This window comes from Pseudoliparis swirei, chromosome 8 (genome assembly GCF_029220125.1).
Source record: "Pseudoliparis swirei isolate HS2019 ecotype Mariana Trench chromosome 8, NWPU_hadal_v1, whole genome shotgun sequence".
Taxonomy (NCBI): domain Eukaryota; kingdom Metazoa; phylum Chordata; class Actinopteri; order Perciformes; family Liparidae; genus Pseudoliparis; species Pseudoliparis swirei.
In genome coordinates, this window is record NC_079395.1 from 24,026,018 (window position 1) to 24,045,231 (window position 19,214).

Below are 19,214 nucleotides of genomic sequence, written 5' to 3' on the forward strand. Positions count from 1 at the left end.
TATGAGATATGAGATATGGGGATGAGATATGATGTAGGAGTATGAGATATGAGATATGGGGATGAGATATGATGCATGAGTATTTGATATGAGATATGGGGATGAGATATGATGTAGGAGTATGAGATATGAGATATGGGGATGAGATATGATGTAGGAGTATGAGATATGATGTAGGAGTATGAGATATGAGATATGGGGATGAGATATGATGTAGGAGTATGAGATATGAGATATGGGAATGAGATATGATGTATGGGTATGAGATATGATGTATGAGTATGAGATATGAGATATGGGGATGAGATATAAGATATGGGGATGAGATATGAGATATGGGGATGAGATATGGCGATGAGATATGAGATATGGGGACGAGATATGATGTATGAGTATGAGATATGAGATATGGGAATGAGATATGATGTATGGGTATGAGATATGATGTATGAGTATGAGATATGATGAGATATGGGGATGAGATATGATGTGAATGGGTATGAGATATGATGTATGAGTATGAGATATAGGGATGAGATATGATGTAGGGTATGAGATATGATGATGAGTATGAGATATGAGTATGAGATATGAGATATGGGGATGAGATATGATGTAGAGTATGAGATATGATGTGGAGTATGAGATATGAGATGATGAGTATGAGATATGGGGATGAGATATGATGTATGCGTATGAGATATGATGAATGGGTATGAGATATGATGTATGAGTATGAGATATGAGATATGGGGATGAGATATGATGTAGGAGTATGAGATATGATGTAGGAGTATGAGATATGAGATATGGGGATGAGATATGATGCATGAGTATGAGATATGAGATATGGGGATGAGATATGATGTAGGAGTATGAGATATGATGTAGGAGTATGAGATATGAGATATGGGGATGAGATATGATGTAGGAGTATGAGATATGATGTATGAGTATGAGATATGAGATATGGGGATGAGATATGAGATATGGGGATGAGATATGATGTATGAGTATGAGATATGAGATATGGGGATGAGATATGAGATATGGGGATGAGATATGAGATATGATGTATGGGTATGAGATATGATGTATGAGTATGAGATATGAGATATGGGGATGAGATATGATGTAGGAGTATGAGATATGATGTAGGAGTATGAGATATGAGATATGGGGATGAGATATGAGATATGGGGATGAGATATGGGGATGAGATATGAGATATGGGGATGAGATATGATGTATGAGTATGAGATATGAGATATGTGGATGAGATATGATGTATGAGTATGAGATATGAGGATGAGATATGAGATATGGGGATGAGATATGATGAATAGGTATGAGATATGATGTAGGAGTATGAGATATGGGGATGAGATATGATGTAGGAGTATGAGATATGAGTATGAGTATGAGATATGAGATATGGGATGAGATATGATGTAGGAGTATGAGATATGATGGGGATGAGATATGAGATATGAGGATGAGATATGATGAGTATTTGATATGAGATATATGGTATGAGATAGATATGATGTGGGATGAGATATGATGTAGGAGTATGAGATTATATGAGATATGGGGATGAGATATGATGTAGGAGTATGAGATATGATGTAGGAGTATGAGATATGAGATATGGGATGATATGATATGGGGATGAGATATGAGATATGGGCATGAGATATGATGTAGGAGTATGAGATATGAGATATGGGAATGAGATATGATGTATGGGTATGAGATATGATGTATGAGTATGAGATATGAGATGAGATATGATGAATAGGTATGAGATATGATGAGATATGAGATATGGGGATGAGATATGAGATATGGGGATGAGATATGAGATATGGGGATGAGATATGATGTATGGGTATGAGATATGATGTATGAGTATGAGGATGAGATATGGGATGAGATATGGATATGATGTAGGAGTATGATATAAGATATGGGGATGAGATATGAGATATGTGGATGAGATATGATGTATGAGTATGAGATATGAGATATGGGGATGAGATATGGGGATGAGATGTGAGAGAGTATGAGTATGAGATATGAGGATGAGATATGAGATATGGGGATGAGATATGATGTAGGAGTATGAGATATGATGTAGGAGTATGAGATATGAGATATGGGGATGAGATATGAGATATGGGGATGAGATATGGGGATGAGATATGAGATATGGGGATGAGATATGATGTATGAGTATGAGATATGAGATATGGGAATGAGATATGATGTATGGGTATGAGATATGATGTATGAGTATGAGATATGAGATATGGGGATGAGATATGATGAATAGGTATGAGATATGATGTATGAGTATGAGATATGGGGATGAGATATGATGTAGGAGTATGAGATATGATGTATGAGTATGAGATATGAGATATGGGGATGAGATATGATGTAGGAGTATGAGATATGATGTAGGAGTATGAGATATGAGATATGGGGATGAGATATGATGCATGAGTATTTGATATGAGATATGGGGATGAGATATGATGTAGGAGTATGAGATATGAGATATGGGGATGAGATATGATGTAGGAGTATGAGATATGATGTAGGAGTATGAGATATGAGATATGGGGATGAGATATGATGTAGGAGTATGAGATATGAGATATGGGATGAAGATGAGATATGATGTATGAGTATGAGATATGATGAATGAGATATGAGATATGGATATGGGATGAGATATGATATGGGGATGAGATATGATGAATGGGTATGAGATATGATGTATGAGTATGAGATATGAGATATGGGGATGAGATATGATGTAGGAGTATGAGATATGGGGATGAGATATGATGTAGGAGTATGAGATATGATGTAGGAGTATGAGATATGAGATATGGGGATGACATATGATGTAGGAGTATGAGATATGATGAGATGAGATATGGTGAGGATGAGATATGATGTAGAGTATGAGATATGAGATATGGGGATGACATATGATGTAGGAGTATGAGATATGATGTATGAGTATGAGATATGAGATATGGGGATGAGATATGATGTATGAGTATGAGATATGATGAATGGGTATGAGATATGATGTATGAGTATGAGATATGATGTATGCGTATGAGATATGATGAATGGGTATGAGATATGATGTATGAGTATGAGATATGGGGATGAAATATGATGTAGGAGTATGAGATATGATGTAGGAGTATGAGATATGAGATATGGGGATGAGATATGATGCATGAGTATGAGATATGAGATATGGGGATGAGATATGATGTAGGAGTATGAGATATGATGTAGGAGTATGAGATATGGGGATGAGATATGATGTAGGAGTATGAGATATGATGTAGGAGTATGAGATATGAGATATGGGGATGAGATATGATGTAGGAGTATGAGATATGATGTATGAGTATGAGATATGAGATATGGGGATGAGATATGATGTATGAGTATGAGATATGATGAATGGGTATGAGATATGATGTATGAGTATGAGATATGAGTTATGGGGATGAGATATGAGTTATGGATATGAGATATGAGTTATGTATGAGTTATGGATATGAGATATGAGTTATGTATGAGTTATGGATATGAGATATGAGTTATGGATATGAGATATGAGTTATGGGGATGAGATATGAGTTATGGATATGAGATATGAGATATGAGATATGAGTTATGGATATGAGATATGAGTTAGGAGTGAGATATAGGATGAGATATGAGTTATGAGATATGAGATATGAGTTATGGATATGAGATATGAGTTATGGATATGAGATATGAGTTATGGATATGAGATATGATGTATAGTATGAGATATGAGTATGGGGAGTTATGATGTATGAGTTATGGATATGATGATATAGATGGGTATGAGATATGATGTATGAGTTATGAGATATGATATTAGATATGAGATACTGATGAGTTATGGATATGAGATATGAGTTATGTATGAGTTATGGATATGAGATATGAGTTATGGATATGAGATATGAGTTATGTATGAGTTATGGATATGAGATATGAGTTATGGATATGAGATATGAGTTATGGGGATGATTTTGTGGAATTTAAAAAATGAAAAGTGGGTTTTAGAGTAAGTTGAATTTGTGAGATTGAAAATATTATGTGGAAAATAAAATATAAATATTTTAAAAATTTGAAGTGGAGTGAGAATTTAAAAAAAGAGTTGGTGGAATTGGGAATGAAATTTAAGTTGAATTGATGGTGGGTTTGGGAAATTATAATATTTTGAGTTAGGGGGATGGGGGATATGAGTTTGGTTTTAAAGGGGTTGGGAGGGTTGGTTTGGTTGAGGGTAAGTTTGTTTTTTATGGTATTTGGTTTTGTGGTTTGGGTAAAGATGGATTATGAAAAAAGAATAGGAAAGATATTGTTGGAAGGGGGGGTTGGTGGTAATGGGGTTTTTTAATATTGAGTTTGGATATAAAATGGAAAAGAAATTAATATTAGTTTTTGGGTTTTTTGGATTTTAAAAAAAAATATAATAGAATGGGGGATATATAGAAGATTGGGATTGAATTTTGTTTTGGATTTTTGAGAAATTGGGAAAAAAAGGTATGGTTTTTATGATTATTTGACCCCTTGATAAAAAAATAAAAGGTGGATAAAAAAATATAAAAAAATGGATTAAAAGATTTTGTTATGATTTGAAATTTTTAATGATAAAAAATTAATGGTTAAAAAAATTATAAAAATTATGGAAATATTTTTAGTTTGGAAAGATTTTTAGTTATGATTTTACCCCTTTTGACCCTAACCCCAAACTAACAACTGGTCCCCTTAAAAATCTCCCCCAAAATTTGGTTTGGTTTAATATTTTTAGTTTCAAAAAAACCCCTAAAATAAAAATAAATCACCTAAAAAAAACCTTTCCGGATTTTAAGCGAAGGAATAAAAAAACGTTGTTGTGGGGACATCCTGCGATACACTTTCCCGCCTCTGAATAATGGTGGTATTTGTTAAACCCAAAACAAAACTTTAGCCACGGGATGTACAGAAGTCCCGTAAATTTCGGAATCCCTTACCCCGGGTATTTATCCCTGGTCCCGGATTTTCCCAAATTTTCCTTTTTCATGGGGTTTTTGGGTTCCTCGTGTAACAGCGGGTACTGCCACCTGGTCCAAAAAATAGGCCCCACGCCCTAAACCCCCGGTGTGGGGCGAAAAGGAGGTGTTGGGGAAGGGTAAAGGACCCCTTTAAAATCATCGAAACCAGAGCTCTGGGGGGTAATCCTGACGGGCTCAAAAATTGTGCAAACACTCTAAAAATTAAAAATTTTAAAAAGGGTTTTAACCCCCATCACAAAAATTAGAAAACAAAAGATGGCCCTCCCTAACCCTACCTAATCAGGGGGATTTGGGGAATTATGGATTTTTTGGCATTTTTTGCAATTGGGCCCCCAATGGACCCAAGGGATCTGCAGGTAAAAATAAATGTAAAAACCTTTCCATGGACCTGCCTTTGACCCTTGTCCCCACCTTCAATGGTGAAAAACTTCCACCAAACCTGTGACCAAAAAAGAGGCCTTTCATGGCCCCTTAAAAATTCCTTTCGTTTATCCCACTTTATCCTTTGTCCATTATAAAAATAAACCCCCTTCTATAGGTCATTTTTTTGAAAAAAACCCCAAAAGTTTTGCCTGTTCAAGGGAAAACCCTACCTGCCTTGGACCCACAACCCAAAACTATTCACCCCCGTCCCCGGTAATAAATCTTTTCCCACCTTGTTTCGCAAAACTTTTTGTTCAATTTTAACCCCTTTCTAATAAATAGCGACACATCCTTTCCGGGGGATTTTCTGGGAGGGGGTTGGACGGTAGTGCCCGTCCCCCCCCCTGTCGTCCACTTTTGGTGGGTTTGCCCGCAAATTTTGTCCCCAATTGTCCCTTCCCGGGTTCCCCCCCCACACCAAAACCCCCGCCCGCTGTTTGGCAAGGGGAAAAACCCCAAAAGGGGCCCCGGTCTTCCCGAATTTTCCGAGACCAACGAGTTTTACTTCCTGAGAAATCAGGATCTGTTTTCCATTTGAATTATTCTTGTTAAAAACCCATATGGGTTCCTTTGGAAAACAGGGGGTCCTGCCACCATTTGGCGATTGGCCTCCGCTACCAGGCTGTTTGGGCCCCCCCATCCATTTGGGGCCGGGCCCCCGATCCTTTTGGTGGGGTTGCCCCTAGGTGTTTGGGGCCCCACCATTTGGGTCCTTGGGTTTTTCCCCCAGGGCCGGGCCCCCTTTTTATCCTTTTCGCCTTGGGTTCTTGCCATTGGTGTTCCTCCTTTATCCATTTCCCCCCTTTCCGGTTTTCCAGGTGCCCTTCCCCCGACCGGCTCCGGGTCCGTTAATTGGTGCCGGGTTGTTCATCCTACCCTTCCTCCCTCATCCATTCGCCTTTGGGCCCCCCATCCATTGGTGTTGGGTCCGTTTCCCTTTGGGGCCCTTTGGGCCCCCCCCCACCCTTGGGGCCCCTGCCCCGGCTGCCTTTGGGCCCCTGCTCATCCAGGGCCTTGGGGCCCCCTGTTCCATTTGGGGCCCTTGGGTCCTGTTGATCCTTTGGTCCTTGGGTCCTTTTCCATTGGTGTTGGGCCCCCGTCACCAGGCTGCCGGGCCCCTGTTTTCCTATTGGGGCCTTGGGTCCTTTATCCATTCTGTTCCTCCTTTTACCCTTTTCCTTGGGTCCTTTATTATTCTCCTTCCCCCTTGTTTATTATTGGGCCGGGCCTCCTTGATTAGGCCCGGGCCCCCTGCATCCAGGTCCCCCCCCACCACTGTTGGGGCCCCTTTTATCCCATTGGGTGCCCTTGGGTCCTCTTGTCCAGGGGTTCCCCTGTTCACCAGGCTGCCCTTGGGGCCCCCCTTTCCTATTCTCCCTTCCTCCTGTTCATCCCCGGTCCTTGGGTCCCCTTGATTATTGGTCCTTTGGGAGGCCCGGGCCTTTTTAGGTTTTTTTTTTCCCTCCTCCTGGGATTTGGCCAAATGGGCCGGTTTTTTGGCTCGTGTTTTTGCCCTTTTAAGTTTTTGGGGACATAGTACATTCAGTTCTCAGACGGGTTTTCCTCTTTGCCTCCCCCTTTTGGCCAAAAAGGGGGAGAAAAAGCCCCCAAAAAGTTTGGGTTCCGAATTATTAAGCGAGCCAACCATACCACCAAACTCCCTTCAAGAATTGGGTGTCTTGAAAGAACGTTTCGGTAAAAATTCAGCAAAGTAGTGATGTGTTTCCATTAATTTTAACTTGATTTTTCCTAGGGTTCCCCGGCGAAAACAGAGAAAGCCTTCTCTCTATGGCCCCGGGGCCTCTGGCTTAAAACCTATTGGCTGCTTCCTCTGCCACCCATTGGTTTTTAGTTGCTTTATTTTGCTGCTTCCTCTGCCACCAGGGGGGCCTTGGGTCTGGTCATCTTATTGGCTGCTTTCCCTCCTGCCACCAGGGCCTTTGGTTGTTAAAACTATGCTTCTTGGCTCTTCTTTTGCTCCCCCCGTTTCTGGTGCGGCCTGTGGCCTAAAAAAAACCCGTTTTCGCCACCAAGGGGGGGCTGGGCTCTGTTATCTAAAATTGTCCTTTTGTTATCCTTTTTTTGTGTTGGCCTCCCCCCGTTTTATTTTGGCTTTCAAACTATTGTGTTGTCCCCACCCCTAAAAGGCTGCTGGCCTTGTTCATTTTCCCAGGGCGCCTGGGGGCTCCTTTGTTATTTCCCCATTGCTTTCCGGGGGCTTTCCTCCTCCCTCCATTGCTCCCTTTTGGGGCTCCGCAACCCAAGGGGTGCCCTTCCCCCCCCGGTTATCCCTATTTGGGGCCCGGGGGTTTGGCCCCGGGGGTTAAACCCCCCAGGTGCCTGGGCTTCCCGGGGTCCTCCCATTGGCTCCTTGGGGGCCCCCTGCCCCCTAATGCTCCTTGGGCCCGGGGGTTTATCCTATGTCCGGCTCCGTTCATCCTAAGGCTGGGCCCTTGGGCTCTTTTCCCTTTTTTTGGCCTTTTTCTTGGGCCCCTGTTCCTCCATGGTGGGGTTCCGGACCTAAAATTTGGGCTTGGCCCCCCGGGGTTTTCTTGCCGCCCGGGCCCTCCTTCCACCACCCCTTGCCCTTCCCCTAAGGGGTTTTCTGGCCCTTTCCATGTCCCCCCTCCCCCGGGTTTTTAAGGGTTCTTGGCCTCCTGCTTCACCCAGCGCTTCCCGTTCATCCCATCCCTTGGGCTTCCGGGTTTTCTAAGCTGCCTTGCCAACCCCAACCCTGGTGACGTTGCACTCGCTCCTCCTTAAGTTAAAAATATAACTATACATTCAAAACATTTTCTCCGGGTAGGGTTTTGGACCAGGAAAACCCCTTTGTTTGGCTGGGGTTTTAGGCGCCTGGTGGGAAGTCCGTAACAAACATCTAGGGTTTGGCAGAAGGCCCGCCCTCACCCCCTTTGTCCGGGGGGGGTTTTTTGGGGCCTATTTTAGGGAAAGCCCACACTCTACCCGAGCCCGTTTTCCAATACCCCTTCCCAACAAACCCCCGGTCCTGAGCCCTCAAAATCCTCCACCCAGTTTAACATTTTCAAAAAATAGTTCTTGACCCAAGAACAGGTTTTCAAAGAAATGAAACTTTTGAAAAAAGTGTAGGGTAAATAGTATGTAAACCCCAAAAAAAACAGTTTTAATTGGAAAAATTTTAGGGCACTTCTTTTGCCCTATAATTTATGCTCATGTTAAACCATTTCTCAACCCGGCCCAAGGAAATTTCCCTTTTTCCTAGAGTCAACTCAATTTTTGTTAAGCTATTTTTACCAGGAAAATCCTTTGTGATGATATATTTCTGTTTAAAGCTCTTCTCTCTACTTTCACAGGGGACTTTGGTTTTTTTAGGGAATATGCTTATGGGTAAAACCTAAAAATTTTCCCCCCGACCACAAAAAGGGAAAACCCTTAGGGGAAAAGGTCCTCTCCAAAGGGGTAAAGTGGGATTCCGGGCATTAAATTCAAAAAACCTTCAAAGTTGACAAAAGAAAATAGAAATGGCCAATTCGATAAAAAATCAGGAAAAAAGAAGGGGTTTCCCTCGGGGGAAAATGGCAAAAGTGTTAATAATTTTTTCCAATATTTTAAGAAATTCCTTAAAATTTTGGGGGTTCCTCCCCAAGGGTGTTAAAAATTTTTGGCCTATTTTCCCCCGGGATTTTCCCAAAAGGTGTTAAAGATTTTCCCCCCCAAGAGGGGAAAAGGGGCTCCCCTGGCCAAAAGGGGGTTCCCCAAAAAGTTTCCTAAAGGGACCCCAGTGAGAGTCTCCTTGGCCTTTTTCCCCTGGGTTCTTCCGGAATAGGGTTTAAAAATTCCCTCCTCCAAATTTCCCCCTTGTCTCCTCCCCCTTATTCCGGGGGGCAGGCTTGTGGTGACATCAGTTCCTTCTGCATTCATACACAAGGGACAGAATAGTTCATGATCTGCTGTGGGCTATGTGGCCTATGCTCGGTCTATTCTGGAATCCCAAGTCACTCTGGGAGAATTACCCATTTTAAATACAGTAAAATAAAATGATATACTAAACAGTGATCATATGGTGGGTGTATGAGGAGAAATACAAAATAAATATATAATACAAAATATATTTACAGAGATTTACCACACTGGACCGTTAGCTTTAACATATTATTCATATTTATAAAAACAATTAATTAAGAGGAAGCTGATTCCATAAAAGAGGAGGAGCTTGATACCTGAAGGTTCTGGCTCCATGCTACTTTAAGACTCTAGGGACCACAAGTAGCCCCACATTTAGTGAGGCAACTCTCTAGTGGGGCAATATCGTACTACAAGCTCTCTAGTGGGGTAATCTGGTACGACAAGCTCTCTAGTGGTGTAACATGGTACTACAAGCTCTCTAGTGGGGTAACATGGTACTACAAGCCCTCTAGTGGGGTAATATGGTACTACAAGCTCTCTAGTGGTGTAACATGGTACTACAAGCTCTCTAGTGGGGTAACATGGTACTACAAGCCCTCTAGTGGGGTAATATGGTACTACAAGCTCTCTAGTGGGGTAACATGGTACTACAAGCTCTCTAGTGGGGTAATATGGTACGACAAGCTCTCTAGTGGGGCAACATGGTACTACAAGCTCTCTAGTGGGGTAACATGGTACTACAAGCTCTCTAGTGGGGTAACATGGTACTACAAGCTCTCTAGTGGGGTAACATATACTACAAGCTCTCTAGTGGTGTAATATGGTACTACAAGCTCTCTAGTGGGGTAACATGGTACTACAAGCTCTCTAGTGGGGCAATATGGTACTACAAGCCCTCTAGTGGGGTAATATGGTACTACAAGCTCTCTAGTGGGGTAACATGGTACTACAAGCTCTCTAGTGGGGTAATGTGGTACTACAAGCTCTCTAGTGGGGTAACATGGTACTACAAGCTCTCTAGTGGGGTAACATGGTACTACAAGCTCTCTAGTGGGGTAACATGGTACTACAAGCTCTCTAGTGGGGTAATATGGTACTACAAGCTCTCTAGTGGGGTAACATGGTACTACAAGCTCTCTTGTGGGGCAATATGGTACTACAAGCTCTCTAGTGGGGTAACATGGTACTACAAGCCCTCTAGTGGGGTAACATGGTACTACAAGCCCTCTAGTGGGGTAATATGGTACTACAAGCTCTCTAGTGGGGTAATATGGTACTACAAGCCCTCTAGTGGGGTAATATGGTACTACAAGCTCTCTAGTGGGGCAATATGGTACAAGCTCTCTAGTGGGGCAACATGGTACTACAAGCTCTCTAGTGGGGTAACATGGTACTACAAGCTCTCTAGTGGGGTAATATGGTACTACAAGCTCTCTAGTGGGGTAACATGGTACTACAAGCTCTAGTGGGGTAATATGGTACCACAAGCCTCTAGTGGGCAACATGGTACCACAAGCTCTCTAGTGGGGTAACATGGTACTACAAGCTCTCTAGTGGGGTAATATGGTACTACAAGCTCTCTAGTGGGGCAACATGGTACTACAAGCTCTCTAGTGGGGCAATATGGTACTACAAGCTCTCTAGTGGGGTAACATGGTACTACAAGCTCTCTAGTGGGGTAATATGGTACTACAAGCTCTCTAGTGGGGTAACATGGTACTACAAGCCCTCTAGTGGGGTAATATGGTACTACAAGCTCTCTAGTGGGGCAATATGGTACTACAAGCTCTCTAGTGGGGCAACATGGTACTACAAGCTCTCTAGTGGGGTAATATGGTACTACAAGCTCTCTAGTGGGGTAACATGGTACTACAAGCTCTCTAGTGGGGCAATATGGTACTACAAGCTCTCTAGGGGGTAACATGGTACTACAAGCTCTCTAGTGGGGCGTGTGCTGTCTGGAACGGTGGTCAGTGATGTTGGAGCCCCACAGGGAACTGTTCTGTCTCCCTTCCTCTTCACCCTGTACACCAGTGACTTCCAGTACAACACGGAGTCATGCCATCTGCAGAAGTACTCTGATGATTCTGCAGTGGTCGGGTGTATTAGGGATGGACGGGAGGTGGAGTACAGGGCAGTGGTGAGTGACTTTGTAAAGTGGGCCGATGAGAACCACCTGCGGCTGAACGTGGCCAAGACCAGAGAGATGGTGGTGGACTTCAGGAGGAAGGCGACAGCTCCTACACCTCTGAGTGTCCTGGGAGTGGACGTGGACATGGTGGAGGAGCAAGTACCTGGGCTCCATCGACAGCCGACTGAACTGGAAGGCCAACATCAACGCTGTGTACAAGAAGGGGATGAGTCGACTTTTTCCTGAGAAAGCTTGATCCTTCAACGTGTGCAGCAAGATGCTGGAGTTATTCTACCAGTCGGTTGTGGCCAGTGTGCTGCACTTTGCCATTGTCTGCTGGGGAGCAGCATCGGAGCCGGTGACACCAGCCGTCTAACAAACTGGTTAGGAAGGCTGGCTCCATCATCGGCTGCCAGCTGGAGCTCCTGGAACAGGTGGTGGAGAGGAGGACGTTGAAGAAACTGGTGTCCATATTGGACAACCCGGACCACCCTCTCCACCACCTCCTACAGGGACAGAGGAGTACTTTCTCCAGACGTCTCCTCACGCTCCGCTGCCACAAGGACAGATACAGGAGAACATTCCTGCCGACGGCTATGAGGCTCTACAACAGTTCACCTCTTGCCAGATCACCCTAACCCTTCTTATATTTTGTGTTTTGTTTTTTTATTCTTGTGTGTTGCTGCTACTGGCTCGACAAATTTCCCCTTGGGGATTAATAAAGTATATATCTATCTATCTATATGGTACTACAAGCTCTCTAGTGGGGTAACATGGTACTACAAGCTCTCTAGTGGGGTAATATGGTACTACAAGCTCTCTAGTGGGGTAACATGGTACTACAAGCTCTCTAGTGGGGCAATATGGTACTACAAGCTCTCTAGGGGGTAACATGGTACTACAAGCTCTCTAGTGGGGTAATATGGTACTACAAGCTCTCTAGGGGGTAACATGGTACTACAAGCTCTCTAGTGGGGTAATATGGTACTACAAGCTCTCTAGTGGAGTAACATGGTACTACAAGCTCTCTAGTGGGGTAACATGGTACTACACGCTCTCTAGTGGGGTAACATGGTACTACAAGCTCTCTAGTGGGGTAACATGGTACTACAAGCTCTCTAGTGGTGTAACATGGTACTACAAGCCCTCTAGTGGGGTAACATGGTACTACAAGCCCTCTAGTGGGGTAATATGGTACTACAAGCTCTCTTGTGGGGTAACATGGTACCACAAGCTCTCTAGTGGGGCAACATGGTACCACAAGCTCTCTAGTGGGGTAATATGGTACCACAAGCCTCTAGTGGGGTAATATGGTACACAAGCCCTCTAGTGGGGTAATATGGTACTACAAGCTCTCTAGTGGGGCAATATGGTACTACAAGCCTCTAGTGGGGCAACATGGTACCACAAGCCTCTAGTGGGCAATATGGTACTACAAGCTCTCTAGTGGGGTAATATGGTACCACAAGCCTCTAGTGGGGTAACATGGTACTACAAGCTCTCTAGGGGTAATATGGCACTACAAGCCTCTAGTGGGTAATATGGTACCAAGCTCTCTAGTGGGTAACATGGTACTACAAGCCTCTAGTGGGGTAATATGGTACTACAAGCTCTCTAGTGGGGTAATATGGTACTACAAGCCTCTAGTGGGGTAATATGGTACCACAAGCTCTCTAGTGGGGCAATATGGTACTACAAGCTCTCTAGTGGGGTAACATGGTACTACAAGCTCTCTAGTGGGCAATATGGTACTACAAGCTCTCTAGTGGGGCAACATGGTACTACAAGCCTCTAGTGGGGCAACATGGTACTACAAGCCTCTAGTGGGCAACATGGTACACAAGCCCTCTAGTGGGCAACATGGTACTACAAGCTCTCTAGTGGGGCAACATGGTACTACAAGCTCTCTAGTGGGGCAATATGGTACTACAAGCCTCTAGTGGGGCAATATGGTACTCCAAGCCTCTAGTGGGGTAACATGGTACCACAAGCCTCTATTGGGGTAATGTGGTACACAAGCTCTCTAGTGGGGTAATATGATACTACAAGCCTCTAGTGGGGCAACATGGTACTACAAGCCTCTAGTGGGGTAATATGATACTACAAGCTCTCTAGTGGGTAACATGGTACCACAAGCTCTCTAGTGGGGTAATATGGTACTACAAGCTCTCTAGTGGGGTAACATGGTTCTACAAGCCTCTAGTGGGGTAATATGGTACAAGCCCCTAGTGGGGCAACATGGTTCTACAAGCCTCTAGTGGGGTAATATGGTACCACAAGCTCTCTAGTGGGGTAACATGGTATTACAAGCGCTCTAGTGGGGTAACATGGTACTACAAGCTCTCTAGTGGGGTAACATGGTACTACAAGCTCTCTAGTGGGGTAACATGGTACCACAAGCCTCTAGTGGGGTAACATGGTACTACAAGCTCTCTAGTGGGGTAATATGGTACTACAAGCCCTCTAGTGGGGTAACATGGTACTACAAGCTCTCTAGTGGGTAACATGGTACCAAGCCTCTAGTGGGGCAATATGGCAAGCTCTCTAGTGGGGTAACATGGTACTACAAGCCTCTAGTGGGGTAATATGGTACTACAAGCTCTCTAGTGGGGTAATATGGTACTACAAGCCTCTAGTGGGGTAATATGGTACTACAAGCTCTCTAGTGGGGTAACATGGTACTAGAAGCTCTCTAGTGGGGTAATATGGTACTACAAGCCCTCTAGTGGGGAATATGGTACTACAAGCTCTCTAGTGGGGTAATATGGTACTACAAGCTCTCTAGTGGGGTAACATGGTACCACAAGCCTCTAGTGGGGTAATATGGTACCACAAGCTCTCTAGTGGGCAATATGGTACACAAGCTCTCTAGTGGGGTAATATGGTACTACAAGCCTCTAGTGGGGCAATATGGTACCACAAGCCTCTAGTGGGGTAATATGGTACTACAAGCCTCTAGTGGGGTAATATGGTACTACAAGCTCTCTAGTGGGGTAATATGGTACTACAAGCCCTCTAGTGGAGTAATATGGTACTACAAGCTCTCTAGTGGGGTAATATGGTACTACAAGCCCTCTAGTGGAGTAATATGGTACTACAAGCCCTCTAGTGGAGTAATATGGTACTACAAGCTCTCTAGTGGGGTAATGTGGTACTACAAGCTCTCTAGTGGGGTAATATGGTACTACAAGCCCTCTAGTGGGGTAATATGGTACTACAAGCTCTCTAGTGGGGTAATATGGTACTACAAGCTCTCTAGTGGGGTAATATGGTACTACAAGCTCTCTAGTGGGGTAATATGGTACTACAAGCCCTCTAGTGGAGTAATATGGTACTACAAGCTCTCTATTAGGGTAACATGGTTCTACAAGCTCTCTAGTGGGGTAATATGGTACTATAAGCTCTCTAGTGGGGTAACATGGTACTATAAGCTCTCTAGTGGAGTAACATGGTACTACAAGCCCTCTAGTGGGGTAACATGGTACTATAAGCTCTCTAGTGGGGTAACATGGTACTACAAGCTCTCTAGTGGGGTAACATGGTACTACAAGCTCTCTAGTGGGGTAACATGGTACTATAAGCTCTCTAGTGGGGTAATATGATACTACAAGCTCTCACGTGGGGTAACATGGTACTATAAGCTCTCTAGTGGGGCAACATGGTACTACTAGCTCTCTAGTGGGGTAACATGGTACTACAAGCTCTCTAGTGGGGTAACATGGTACGACAAGCTCTCTAGTGGGGTAATATGGTACTACAAGCTCTCTAGTGGTAATATGGTACTACAAGCTCTCTAGTGGGGTGACATGGTACTACAAGCTCTCTAGTGGGGTAATATGGTACTACAAGCTCCTTAAGATATGATGATCACCAATCAAGGCTTTGTAGGTGAGGAGAAGGATTTTAAATGTGATTCTTGATGTTACAGGGAGCCAGTGCAGAGCAGCTAATGCAGGAGTCATGTGATCTCTGTTCTTAGTGTTGACCTAAGAGATTTATTAGATCAGTCTGATCATAAGGAGTTGACTTAAGAGACTTATAGAGCAGCCTGATAATAAGGAGTTGACCTAAGAGACTTATAGAGCAGCCTGGTAATAAGGAGTTGACTTAAGAGACTTATTAGAGCAGCTTGATAATAAGGAGTTGACTTAAGAGACTTATAGAGCAGCCTGATAATAAGGAGTTGACCTAAGAGACTTATAGAGCAGCCTGATAATAAGGAGTTGACTTAAGAGACTTATTAGAGCAGCTTGATAATAAGGAGTTGACTTAAGAGACTTATAGAGCAGCCTGATAATAAGGAGTTGACTTAAGAGACGTATAGAGCAGCCTGATAATAAGGAGTTGACCTAAGAGACTTATAGAGCAGCCTGATAATAAGGAGTTGACCTAAGAGACTTATAGAGCAGCCTGATAATAAGGAGTTGACCTAAGAGACTTATAGAGCAGCCTGATAATAAGGAGTTGACTTAAGAGACTTATAGAGCAGCCTGATAATAAGGAGTTGACCTACGAGACTTATAGAGCAGCCTGATAATAAGGAGTTTTAGTAATCTAGTCTAGAAGTAACGGACACGTGAACCAGTTTTTCAGCATTTTAGCATCTTCTGCATCTTCACCAGATAATTGATCCCTGAGCTGTTCAGAGTAAAATAACTTTAAGTAGGAACCGTCTTAACTCACACTACCTATTCTATTCTTTCTTTAACCTTGTTATTTTAATATTTGTTTTCTTTTTTAAAATCTTTCTGCCACTTCTTGTCATTACCTTGTCACGGTGATGCCCCCTGTTATGAAAGCTGGGGTGGAAGAAGTGTTCTAATAATGTGCTTCATTAAAGCAGTACCACGTAGTCGTAGAATATCCCAAATAATAATCCTGTGTTTACATTCCTACTTGAGTAAGGTATACATGTGTATAAGTAAAGAATCAAAAGTAAAAGTATTCATTATACAGGATGGCATAATTATTTTTCATCTTTTAAAGTAATATGTAAGCAGTATTATGATATAGTCAACTTCACACACTGGTAGTTTCAACTATGTTCTATAAACTGATTATATTTTGTATATATAAATCTTAAAGGAAACTTAAAAGTACTATTATAAATCAATATTTAATGGAAATACTCACCAATTAGTGACTCACTTCCTAAATATATCTACTGTATATAAATGAAGATGATATAACAATAAATTGTCTTTACATTGATATGAAGCTGCTGGACGCCAGGGGGCGCTGTTCCCACAGCTCACAGGCCTCTGGAACGGGACCATGACCAGACCAGAGTACCACATTCCTGTGTGTTCCACTATGACACCCGCTGCGTCTGCTCTGTGCTTGTAGAGAGTGGAACACGGGGACATGAACTGGGTGTTTCCAGGGAAGCTTCTGGCCTTCAGCAGTCCTCACCCTCACAGCCGGATGGAGCACGGTGAGTCACCCTGCAGGAACAACTGGCATCTGATGTCACTTCAGTCCACACGTCCACCATCTTCACAAGTATTGGTTTTATGTTCGTCAGGTACAACATACATGTCAATGGTTCACAGTGTGACTCAGTTCTAGAAACATCCGTGTTTCTCTTCAGGTTATCCTCTCCATGCACCTGAGGCGTATTTTGGTTACTTTCAACAAAACGACGTCACAGCTGTGGTCCGTCTGAACAGGAAGTTGTATGACAGTCGGCGCTTTGAGGACGCAGGCTTTGAACACCATGACCTCTTCTTCCTGGATGGGACCGCGCCCTCTGACCTCATCATCAGGCGCTTCCTGCACATATGTGAAAGTACTGAAGGAGCTGTGGCTGTGCACTGTAAAGGTAGCAGGACAACTGTGTGGAGGGACTTCTGTTTGCACAGAGGAAGACATTGCATCTAGGCATAGATATAAATATATATATATTAGTGCTGTGAAAAATAACGCGTTAACTCAGTTAATTAAATTACAGGTTTAACTAGTTTTTAAAAAAAACGCATTTAACGCATGCGCAGAATGAGCTTCCAGTCCGTCTGTTGTTGGTCGTCTCTCCAGCAGCATGTCATTCTGTCTCTAGTGTCGCGTTAACACGACTCAGAGCTCCGTCTCGCGCGCCGCAGAGCTCGGATGCCGGCGTGTGCGCGCTCATCGGGACGAAAAAAAGTCACTTGCACCCCCGTCAACAACTCTTCTCTCGGCTCGCGCGGCAGAGCTCCGATGCTGGCGCGCGCACTGGTGAGCAATGCAGGGCTCTCAAGTGTCACGCCGCATTGCTCTGTGCGCGAGCGATTGAATTGTTGACGGGGGGTGGGTAGACGAAAATTACAGGGTGACGGGTGGAGATTTCCCCCTGTTATAGTAGGAGGGGAAACACTGGAGTTGATAAGCGTGTCTTCAAGATTCAAGATGTTTTATTTGTCACATACACACACAGGGTGTGCAGTGAAATGAAAGTGGCAATGCTCAGCAGGAATGTGCAAGGGCAACAAGTACACACTATTTACAATAAAAAACAACACAATATTTACAGTAAGTGTGTGTGTGTGTGTGTGTGTGTGTGTGTGTGCCTAAGAGGGGCAGTTGTGTGGGTCTATGTGGGGGTCCTGGTGAGGTCGGAGTTCACAGTCCTGATGGCCTGAGGAAAGAAACTCCGTCTCAGTCTCTCTGTTCTTGCAGCGTGACTACGGAGGCGCCTGCCTGACCGCAGCAGCTGAAACAGTCTGTTGTTGGGGTGGTGAGGATCCTTCATGATCCTGCCGGCTCTGGTTCTGCACCTCCTGGTGTACAAGTCCTGCAGGGTGGGAGTGTAGTTCCAATAGTGCTCAGCCGACGCACTACTCTCTGCAGAGCCTTCCTGTCCTGAGCGGAGCAGTTGCCAAACCAGGCTGTGATGCTTCCTGTCAGGACGCCTCTACAGCTCCAGAGTAGAAGGACTGAAGGATCCTCTGGGAAACTTTAAATTTCCTCAGCTGCCTGAGGTGGTAGAGGCGCTGCCTTGCCTTTCTCACCAGAGTGTCTGTGTTTGTTGACCATGTCAGATCCTCGGTGATGTGGACTCCCAGGTATTTATACCCGCTCACCCTCTCCACAGTAGTCCCGTTAATCCCCAGTGGTGAGTACGTCCTCTGTTGTTGTACCCTCCTAAAGTCCACAATCAGCTCCTTAGTTTTGGTGACATTCATGATGAGGCTGTTGTCCTGGCACCAGAGTGACAGATCAGCAACTTCCTCCAGGTAGGCCTTCTCGCCGTTGTCGGAGATCAGGCCCACCACCACTGTGACAACCGCAAACTTGATGATGGTGTTGAGCTGAACCTGGCCACACAGTCATGTGTGTACAGGGAGTACAGTAGGGGCTGAGGACGCAACCCTGGGGGATCCTGTGTTCAGGGTGAGGTATTTGGAGGAGTGTCTGCCCACCCTGTCCACCTGTGGCCTGGCGGTCAGGAAGTCCAGGATCCAAGCACACAGGGGTGTTCAGTCCCAGCTCAATCAGCTTGCCGCCAGTCTGGAGGGACTATGGTGTTGAAAGCTGAACTATAATCAATGAACAGCAGTCTCACATAGCCCCCTTCTGGCTGTCCAGATGAGAGAGTGTGGTGTGCAGTACCTGGGAGACAGCATCATCTGTGGATCTGTTTGGGCGATAAGCAAACTGCAGCGGGTCCA

The 19,214-nt window shown here is 44.1% G+C and overlaps 1 protein-coding gene across 1 annotated transcript in view; it reads left to right on the forward strand.

The window, feature by feature from the left end:
- Nucleotides 1-19,214, forward strand: part of LOC130197622 (dual specificity protein phosphatase CDC14AB-like) — a 34,511-nt gene that overhangs the window by 3,913 nt on the left and 11,384 nt on the right. The window contains exons 3-4 of the mRNA XM_056420374.1: nucleotides 16,915-17,002; nucleotides 17,159-17,389. Coding sequence (XP_056276349.1) covers nucleotides 16,915-17,002; nucleotides 17,159-17,389 — 319 coding nt within the window. The remainder of the gene's footprint in view (nucleotides 1-16,914; nucleotides 17,003-17,158; nucleotides 17,390-19,214) is intronic.